The 10,480-nt window shown below is 41.5% G+C and overlaps 1 protein-coding gene across 2 annotated transcripts in view; it reads left to right on the top strand.

Annotated features, from left to right (window-relative positions):
• Positions 1 to 113: 113 nt before the first annotated feature.
• The window catches only part of BMERB1 (bMERB domain containing 1), a 60,606-nt gene continuing 50,239 nt past the window's right edge, over positions 114 to 10,480 (top strand). Inside the window, exons 1-4 of one of the 2 annotated variants that reach the window (XM_069029845.1) lie at positions 114 to 468; positions 1,821 to 1,891; positions 3,128 to 3,157; positions 3,315 to 7,466. In XM_069029845.1, the coding sequence (XP_068885946.1) occupies positions 168 to 468; positions 1,821 to 1,891; positions 3,128 to 3,157; positions 3,315 to 3,494 (582 nt within the window). In that variant the 5' untranslated portion in view covers positions 114 to 167 and the 3' untranslated portion in view covers positions 3,495 to 7,466. Of the gene's footprint in view, positions 469 to 1,820; positions 1,892 to 3,127; positions 3,158 to 3,314; positions 7,467 to 10,480 lie in introns of those variants that run through there. The other variant, XM_069029846.1, reaches the window with a different exon arrangement.

The raw sequence follows: 10,480 nt of genomic DNA, 5'->3' as shown, positions 1-10,480 counted from the left end.
CCACCGGGGCCCGGCGTGGGGAGCCGGCCTTTCCTGGCAGAGGGAGCGCTCCGGGGCCGCGGGGATGGCGAGGCGGCGGCTGGGCCGGGGCGGCGGCGGCGGGCGGGCCCGTGGGAAGGGGGAGAAGGACAAGGAGGAGGAAGAAGAGGCGGAAGCGGCGGCGGGCGATGGCCGCGGCGCTGCTGCGCGGGGTGCGGCGCTTCCCCTGGCTCTGCAACGTGCTGCTCTACGGGGGGCTGTTCGCGGCGGGGGACGCGGCGCAGCAGCTGCTGCGGGGACAGCCGCCCGACTGGGCGCAGACGCGGCGCGTGGCGCTGGTGGCCCTGGCCTTCCACGGCAACTTCAGCTACGTGTGGCTGCGGGCGCTGGAGCGGGCGCTGCCCGGCCGCCGCCCGCCCGCCGTGCTGGGCAAGGTGCTCTGCGATCAGCTCCTGGGCGCGCCCGTCGCCGTCCTCGCCTTCTACACGGGTGAGTGCCGGGGGCTCAATCGCAGAGCCCCGCACCGGCAGCGGCACCGCATCGCGACCCGCGCCTGGCTCGGAGAGCGCGCACCGGCAGCGGGACTCGGCACCCCAAGGAGGCCGGGGTGGGTGGGTACCCCCTGCCCGCCCGGCGCGGCTCCCGCACCCCAAAACGCCGCTACCCGGGCGCTCGGAGCGGGGGCCGCGGCCGGGGGTCCTGCAGACCCCGGCGGCTCTCCCCGAGGATGCTTGCGGGTACCGCGGGCGCTGAACCGCCTGTGGCACTTCAGGGCTTTCCATGAGGGGTGCTGGACCAAAGGAGGCCTGCCCTGAGCTCGGTTGGGCACGTAGTTTTTAATTAACAACAAAAAATTCAAAGCACCTTCAGGGATTGTAGCATCCATGTCTGTTTGAACTGTTCTGCTTAGTTCTCAACATCAGCTGTCTCATGTTCCAAAACACAGCTGTAAATGTCAGGAAATGCCATAGTTCAGCGAACCAACTTCTGCTGTGAGAGTCTATAGAAATACAGCATGCTACTAATGGCTAATCTCAAAAGCTAACAAGTAAGAAGATACTTTAAAGAAGTCTAGTATCTATTTCAGAAATAAACATGAGGGAATAAGAAAATTAAGAGGTGAGACTAATGTAATTAAATTATCTCATTTAATTCAAACTTCATGTGGAAGAAGAGTAAGACAGGTCCTCTTTTGCCTGGCATTGTGAGATCTGTATTCTATGACCCCAACAGGGAAATCATTCAGTTTGTTTTTGAAGAGAAGTAAAAAAAGAAGTCAAACACCAGATACTTCCTCTCAAAATCTTAACTATGTCACAACTTAAGCTGAGAATTGCCCAAGGACCAGAAGGATCTGAAGGACCACAAAGGGGATAGTAGAAGTCCCTAAACTGGGAACCAGTAAAATAATGTATCCATTGAGAGATACTGATAACCTCAAGGCATGGGAATACCTAGAAAAATCCCAGAGTCGGACTAAGGAGCCTCTGCTTATATGGTAAATGCCTTATTCTCTCTCTCATGGGTATAAAAGGTGCTTTCATCCTCTCTGTTCCACCACCACACCACTGGTGACTGGTATGGCAGAGAAACAGATAATACACCACCTGTACACCCAGTATATCTCAGCTGATCTCTGGTGTCAGTGCTAGGAGTCAAGTCAACAGATGAGATTTCTTGTAGCACTATTAGGTAGTCAGAATGGTTTTTTTTGTAACAATATCAGCTTTTCTTCCAAAGATATTACAATATATTTTGAGAAGGGTCTGGGATGTCATTGAAAAATGTGAGGATTTAATTGTTTGCTTTTTTTCTGATTATTGTAAATATTTTACCACTAGGTATGAGCATCCTTCAGAGGAAAGAGGACATCTTTTCAGACTGTAAAAAGAAATTCTGGAATACATATAAGGTGAGGCAAGCAATTTGCTTATCTCACAGCTAAGCAAAAAAAAAAAAGGATAAAATATTTGAAATATTCCTTCCTCCAACCCTCTTTTTTCACTCTTTCTTTCACTCCATTATTTAATTATGTGTAGGAAGCTTTACGTACCAGCAGCCATGTGAAGTAAAGGCAGTTTGGGTTAGGCAGTGTTGCCAGATGGGTTAAATCATGCCATTTAAAAATGTACAGTGTTTATATACATAACATTTGCACCCAACTCTGTTTGACTGACAGCCCTACAATACAACAATGATTCAGGGTTTTTTTACCTTTTGTCTTAAGGACTACCCACACACAGTGTTTAGTTAGTGATACTATTGGAAACACTTTTATGCACACCTATTAAAATCATTAATTACAGAGACATCTTCTTTGATAATAATTTTTAGCCTGTACTTTTCAGTGAGAATTTTTTCACTTTCAGAAACACAACCCTTTGTTTTAAGAAGACTTTGCTATAAACAATTGGCTTTGATTTGCACTTCTGCATACACAAGACAAAATTATCTGTGCACCTCAGAGCTCAGCAAGCTGAGAACATTAAAGGTTTCTCAGATGCAAGAAGAATGATGGATTAGCAGGAAAAAAAAGTAATAGAAGGAGAAAATGTGATTGCAATGTGAATTTCTTTTCACAGTATAGAACTATAAAGGTAGGATGGAAAAGGATTACTTTTATTCCTATAGAAGATGATTCTAAAAGCACTCCCACTATAGCCTATCAAAACATAAGGTTTCTATCGGCCTTATGTTCTATGAATAAATGATCCATTGATTTTTCTAAATAGGCTTTACGTGTATGAGTAAGTAGAAGGAGCATTGCAAGTGTGAAAATATAAATAGTGTTCAGTGGTATTTTTCATTAATGACTGAAACAAATGTTCACATGTTTGAACATTTGTTCACCCATCTGGTAAATGCGCTTATTGTGTCTGGTGTCAGATGTCTGTGAAGACTTAACTGTGCTTAAGGTTTTTTATTTAAAATGAGTTAGAATAATGTGTTTGAAAAACTCACAGCATAGAGGCTCATGAAGATGATTAGAAGTTTAATATGGCAACCTCTAGGTTAAGCGACTCCATTTGTAATTGAACAGCTTTTATTAACTTCACTCAAATATGTTTCAGTCATCACTAAATGTGGAAAAAATGAATCTTGGTGGTTGAAATCAGTAAGAATAACAAATGATTCATTTTCCTTTCAGACAGGACTGATGTACTGGCCTTTTGTGCAGGTGAGTTCTCAGGGCCGTGAGTTCCGTGAGCCTTTCTGTGCCGTAAAACCTGGTCCTGTGCAGCCACATGGTGTCTGACCCCAGGAGAAGCAGTAGAGTTGTTGGGTGTGTAACAATGCCTCGAGCACTAACTGAGCTCTCTCTCCTTCCAACACAGCTGTCAAACTTCATTTTGATCCCAGTTCACCTGCGAACAGCTTACACTGGGCTCTGTGGCTTTGTCTGGGCTACCTTCATTTGCTTTTCCCAACAGAGTGGAGATGGCACAGCAAAGTCAGCATTTACGTGGCTCCAAGGAGAGAAGGTCAATGCAGATGAAGAATCATCAGACAAATAAGAACTTTAGTTCTGAACGCATTTTAAATTGCTAAACTGAGTTTGTGAAAGTCAGTAAATCACACTGCAGCCTCATTGTTGTGTTTAAAATAAGCAGTTATCTCAACATTTGGTGGTTAGTATAAGCAGTGGAACAATTTGTCTTTGTGCCTGTTTATTTTTCATAAAAGAGGCCAGTTGTATATTGACATCTAATTATTTTCATGCTGTCAGCCCATCTCATCTGAGAACAGCTGACTTACAGGGCAATGTAAGCAGTTGCACATCATGTCAGACTGCCTCACTGGGGAGAAATATTAACTGTAATTTAATTTTCAAGCAACTTGTAATTGCTAGAAAAAGGAGAATAGAACATTAAATCATCAGTTGTCGGACTTGACAATTGTTATCAATGCAAGATTACTTGCAGAACAAAATTTAATGGATTCCATATCTAAAAAGTGGCATTGAATCTGTTTCATTGAGAGGAAACGTAAGTGCTATGTTTGTAGAGCCCACTTTTCTATGGGGCCAACTTCTTTTATTCTACATTAAAATTTATATAGAAAATGAATTATTTCGTAGAATATACAAACCTGAACTATATTTGTACATGTTTTATCTTAGCTAGGAGAATAAAGACAGCTTTGGTCAGAGTCCTTTGGGGTGGATGCTGCCCATTGACCCTTGGGGTCAGTCATAAGCAGCTCCTGCACAGTGGAACCCCTCTAAGCACTGCAGAGAGTTTTTGTTCTGTGTGCAGCCACTGCTTCCTTTGCTCTTCAAGGGCCAAAGTGTTGAAGAATACATGGGAGTCTTGACTCCTCCACTCTTTTCAGCTGTTTCATTATGCTGAAGATATAATTAAAATTTTGAAGAAAAAGAGCACAGGAAGGACAGTAACATGAATGGCAGAATCCAGCTATATATATATCAGGAACTTCCATTTCTTCCTTAAATGGCTTTTAAACATTCCTATTCCCAGAAGACACTGGGTAACTATACACAGGAGACTAGGAGAAGGTGAAAATTAATTATGGATCTGCTTTGTCAGCTTGAGGATCAGGTCTGGGTATGGGTATTTTTTAAATGTGCATATGTATCTCAGAACCAGAACTGTGCAAATTTCTGTGATTGCAGTAAGTTGAAATCAGACCAGTAAAGAAGCCCTTGCTCTATTAGAATTGGATTTTATGCCTTGAAGTTACTGAATTGTAAGCTTGAGAGAGTATCTGATTTAATGGGTCTGATTCTAAAGAGAAGACTCATCCCTCTGTTACAACAATAATAAACCACTTTGAGGAATGTGTGAATTCCTCAGTCTTGTCTAAATAGTGTACCAAAGCCTGCTTAGGCTATAAATATACATTCCTTTGGCCAGCAGCTGTGCTACTTAATATATTGGTAACAATTATTTGTCACTGTAGGAGCCCAGTGCATCTTAGCTGAGAAAGGAAAAGGGATCATGCAAGCACTGCCCAATCTATTTCAGGTAAAATCAACTTGTTTAGCATAACCCAGTAGTCAAGCATGATGCAAAGTGCCCATAGGGCTTTGACCAGAGGACTGCATGAGTGGGAGGGGGGTAGATGGCAGGGGGCTGCTTTCACAGCCTGTTTTGCTGGCAGGCAGGTGGAGGAAGTACCTTCCCTGTCAGGATGGACAAGTCACTGCAAATCCATCTTCAGCTGCACAAGCAGATGTGGAAGAGCACACCTGCCTACAGCCTCAAGGTGGAATTCATTTTAATTGACTTTTGACACCTGTGGTATGGACATCTCCAACTTGGTTAATTGGTTTAAGCTCTGTATGATGAAATGTGCACTGTAAGAGCCCATTTCTCTCCATCTATAACATGGAAGCTGATATGACTGGCTGCTATGTCAATAGCTTCTTTGTAGATGCTTATATTTGGTGAGTTGAATTCCCCTGCTGGATGTTGCTGCATGAATCACATAGTGTAAATTGAGCAGTCCTGATGTTGGACATCCCAGGAGGAGTAGAAATCCACAGAGGAACTAACTGCATTTTGTCTGTCTATTTAAAAAATGAGTGAACAAATGCTTCAGACAGCTATAGCTGTTAAACTGTTCTTGTGCATATAAAGTCCTCAGGATAAAGAAGCAATTTCAGTAGTGGCTTTTTTCTGTTCATATTTTTGGGATCAGACTGGTATTCTGAATTCTGTTCTATTTAGTAAGAGCTAAACGTTTTAGGTAAGGTGTGCTAATGAAGTATTTAACTTTTTTTTACAGATGCTATTTATTTTTATTTCTGCTTGTGCCTTAAGTGTTTAATGATTTGTAGCTGTCACTTGGAGAAAGGAACTGGAGAATAATGTCATTACAAGGAGAGTGAAATGCTGGTGGTTTGCTATAAGCAGTATGTGACGTTTTGCTGTAACTCAGAGCAAAAAATCTTTCTTCATGGGTATGGTTGGTAAAGCTTAATCCCCAGATGAATCAAGAATTTATAACTCATAATCTGTGTAATTCTGATGCCTTTCTTCATCAGGACTAACTAATAAATGGAAGATCCATCTTTTATTTTAAATGGCTTTAAAGCTTATACAAGCTGTGCTTTGTTGCTCTCTGCTTTTGTGCTGCCAGCTTTTTGCTTGGGAATTTGAGCTAAATCCTGCTTTGTCTTCAAGTTTCTCTGGCTGGGGAGTTCAGGATTTCTGTCCATCTTTCTATTACTTGAAGTACAATTCTTTCATGTAATGGAAGCCTGTGGCTCTTATATTTCAGTAGACTTTAGATCCTGCATAAGCCTTTCACTTTCTCTGTTTTTCTTCTTAAGGCACTTGACAGCTAAGTAACACAAGTCCCTTTTCACATCAAAAAATTTGTGGCTTTTTCTTTTAATTATGAGCACTGATTGGTCTCACAAACATTTCAGACCCACAAAATGCAAAATAATGAAGCTGTGTTGGAACAATTTCTCAGTGTGCATAAATTAATGGACCTTCTAAAGATTTTCTTCCTCTGACAGTTTAGTCTGAGGACCTAATCCCTTAGTTGTTAGAGCCTTCATTATTTCTTGATACTTTTTTGGCTTAGATGATTAATTTCACAGAATAACAGAATGATTGAAGTTGGAAAGGGCCTCTGTATGTCCAGCCCAGGTCACCTAGTCCAGCCCTATTTGACACATACGTAAACTTTTGTTTGCTACTTCTAGCAACTCACTAATTTTTTGGGGAGAAAAAAAAATAAATAAGAAAAAGTCAGGCAAGATTTATCCTAATGTCTCTCTGCTACCCTTTGAAAAACAGTCATAAGGGCTTTATGACTGTTTCAAGGAATTGCACTGATCTTACTGCCAGCTGAACATGCAGATTTCCACAGGATGAACAGCATTACACATCACATAGGTGCTCAGGAAGGAGCAACACACTGCCTGTAGCTATTGGGCCTGCAGTCAGGTGATCTTTTTATGCCATGGATCCTTTCTAAGAAGAAATGGGATGAGCAGACATTTGTATCAGGTGCAGCTCCAGCTCCGTGTTATTCTGGATGGCTGCGGAGATGTGGAGTCTGAATTTGATAAAATGAGAATTTCAAAATTTATTTTTCTACTGCAAATCTTTTATGTAAATGAACCTTCTGTGCTTACTAGTGTGCTAAATACATCCTTCTTAGAAAATTCACCAGAAGGCCTCTTTTTCACACCAGAAGCACCCATCCAGTAACACAGCATAAAATAAGCAGTTTCTGCTGCAGCAAAGGTGAAACTGCCTCTAGTCTGTTACCATATCTGATATGCTGAGTTCTCTTTATAGAACAACCTTTGAAATCTATGCAGCTTCAGCCTTCCAGTTTTCTGCTATAAGTGCCAGTGCTTCCTGCTTGTGCTGCTGCCTCTACTGCTAGTGCCAATCCAGTGAGATGTGCAAGAAATACTTGCATTTTACTAAAATAATGAACTTCAAGTTGACTGAAATTGTCTATGTTTTTGCAAAGGCTTAATAAACATTAAATGCTGTTTTTTGGCTCTGTCTGTCTTTAACTAGTAGGTGTATAAACAAAGGCAGATCGTATGTAATGTTCTCATGGTATCTTCATGGACCACACGCAGCAAAAAGCTCAATTTGATGTCATAGATCTTAACACAGCAGCGGAGTAAAAACTAAGCAGGGATTATTCACTCCCTTTAAAGTTCTGTTACATACATTAAGTCATCTGCCATTTCTGTACAGAAAATTCAGAACAGAATTAATAAATAATATATATGCAGAAGGAATGGAGGAATTCAGGTAGGAAAAAGATATAAACAACTTTATTCTAGAGTACAGAGGCTAGAAATGGGATCCTTACTGTAGGACTTTACTCAGCCTAGTTTGTGTGAGATACTCTTGGGAAGGAAATGGTTCAGAAGATTTGAGGCTGAAGGAAGTAATATATTCCACAGCTGGATGAGAGACACCACGTCCATTCCATGCTGTAATTTCTTGTATATTTAGAATGAGGAGGAAGCTTTATGGAAAGATTTCAAGTTGAAAAAATTCTGTTTCACAGACTTCATGGCCAACAGGGAGAAAAAGGATCACTCATTCTGAATGTTTGGGTAATGCAAAGCAAGGATTTCTTCCTGAATCAAACCAGTGATGTTGAGTCCAATGCCATCTTCTAGGAACTTATCCAAAGACTTCAAGTAACAGAGGATCTTCTGCATCTCAAAGAAATTATTTATGTGTTCTTATGAAATTTTATTACCTACCCACATCAACCTAGCCTTAACATTCTAATAAAATGTTACTCCCTTTCTGACAAGATTTAAAGACTTGGTACAGCAGGCAAAGCGCCTTCTTTGTGCATGTAGTGGTAAGCAGAGTTTTTGTTTATTCCTTGGATAACTGTAATAGGTTTAGCTCTGTTAGTCCTTTGCTATATCGTTCTTGAAGCTCATTTGCAAACCCTTTTTTGCTGTGCAACCTCTAATTTAAAATGTAGAGAGTAACACTGTATTAATCCCAGTGACTTTCACATATGCCTCAGATAATATTCTTTCTATCTCTGCCTAATATTCCTGTTCTTAAACCGCTCAGGACTGTCTGTCCTCTCTTAATGTCCAAGTTACACTGAGAATTCACATGCAATTGCCAGTCCACCATGTCTAAAGTTACTGTAATCCATTTTAAACAAGAACAAAGAATGCAGATTACACATCTGTATGTGTTGCGTATACTTTTCAACATCATCCACCCTACCAAACACTGCCTTCCCTTTTTTTTGCAGTTTATTAATTTAATGTGGTAATGCCTGAAAGTCTTGCACCTTGTGTCCAGATAAAAACCCAGACTTTAGTGTAAAGAATATAATAGGATGTATCATTCCCCTCTATGCAACACTAGTAGCAATTGCGCCTTTTTGTGCTGAAAGAAATCTTGGGCCCGGAAAAGCCTAATGAGGTGTGAAGTATGGTCAGAAAAGACATTGTTAAGGACAGCTCTGCTGTAGCAGCAGGTACATCAGAGAACTTCAGAAACTGAAGAATGGGTGGTTTTGTTTGCTGTGTTCAGGGAAAATCAGTCATGAAGTGGGGCTGTAAAACAACAGGGGAAAAATGACATCAGGTCAGTGTGCACACACTTGGGGTTGTGTAAGCAATGAACAGGGGACACCTATGCAAATGCTCCCGTCTGCCAGAAGACCTTAAAAATGGGATATTGATACAGTCACCCTTTTCCATTTTACACCTTCAAGACTGATAGAATCAAAAAGAGGCCAAGAGGAAGCATGGATGTGTAGCCTAGTAGGTAGTTCAGTCACCAGAGATATCGGGAGAATGGGAACTGACTGGGAATGAGAACTGTTCCCTAGTTCTGTTACTGTGCTTTATCCAGTTACAACAGAACTAAAATGTATAAGCACTCAGATGACTGTGATAAATACAGGGTTTGGCCCATATGGACTCAAAGCATGCACACAAGGTTCTGCACCACATGAGATCCTTTATCTGTGGAGGAAGTGTCAGCTTCATTCTGAATTGTGTGCCCTTTTACAGGGTGGCAGAGTAATTTAAGTTGCAACTCTTCCCTGGAATTAGTGTCTTACTGTAACTAACATGCACTTAGTGTATGCATACATAAGAACAAACCCTCATTATTATTTCTTTGATTTGTCAGGATAGCAGCTTTCCTGTCATTGCACAAATATTTGGGAAAGAAAATACAAGTTTTGATGATTTCTTTTTCCACCTCGAGTTGTTTTCTCCTGTTCTATGCTGGCCTGTAGAAATCTACCTCTGAAAGACTGGTCCCCTGTGGTATTCTTGTTCTGCCATTGCTTACACCTCTCTGTGAATTAAAAACCACCTTTACTTACCTACTGAGAGTGTTCAGCTGCTTCCATTTCCTGCATCACATATTAGTTCTACATCTAGTTCAGAATGGTCATCAGACAGTAATGAATTATTTTGTGTTCATAATTACACCTGATACATCATGGCAAATATGCATACAGTGTTTTGCTTACTGTTTGGGGGCAGAAATTGGCAAAAAACCCCAATGGAACACAGGTACAAATATAGAGAGAAATTCAAGTCATAAAGAAACCTTTCAGAATTCAGGGCAGTGACTTTATAGCTTCCAGTTCCAGTGAGGGGAGTAGTGAAATGGCCCACAGAAGTGGACCTGCCTGTTAGGATGCAGGGGTAATAGAGCATGTACACTGCATACGGACATGCATCAATCAGCAAGACACTGGCACAGTCGCTTTGAATACCTCACAGCTTGCAGGCACTTTTGAGGTCTCTGTGTAAAATGCCAACTTGTGAAGGTAAAATGGAAGCTTACAGAAGTCACCTTTACAGTTTGGACCATGGGAAATGAGAAAAGGCTCAGGTCCTGAGAGAACTTTGCCTGGGGCTGTGTGCTGCTGTGTTTGCAAAATTTACACAGGATGTTTATTACTTCAAAATGGACATGCCCACATACACACTGAAATATTACTTGTTGCCTGCCGTGTTTGCAAGTCTAAAATAGCCCAGACCAATTTATGTCGA

The sequence above is a fragment of the Aphelocoma coerulescens genome, chromosome 14 (genome assembly GCF_041296385.1).
Source record: "Aphelocoma coerulescens isolate FSJ_1873_10779 chromosome 14, UR_Acoe_1.0, whole genome shotgun sequence".
Taxonomy (NCBI): Eukaryota; Metazoa; Chordata; class Aves; order Passeriformes; family Corvidae; genus Aphelocoma; species Aphelocoma coerulescens.
Note: the sequence above shows the minus strand (reverse complement) of the source record. Positions and strands in the feature narration are given on the sequence as shown.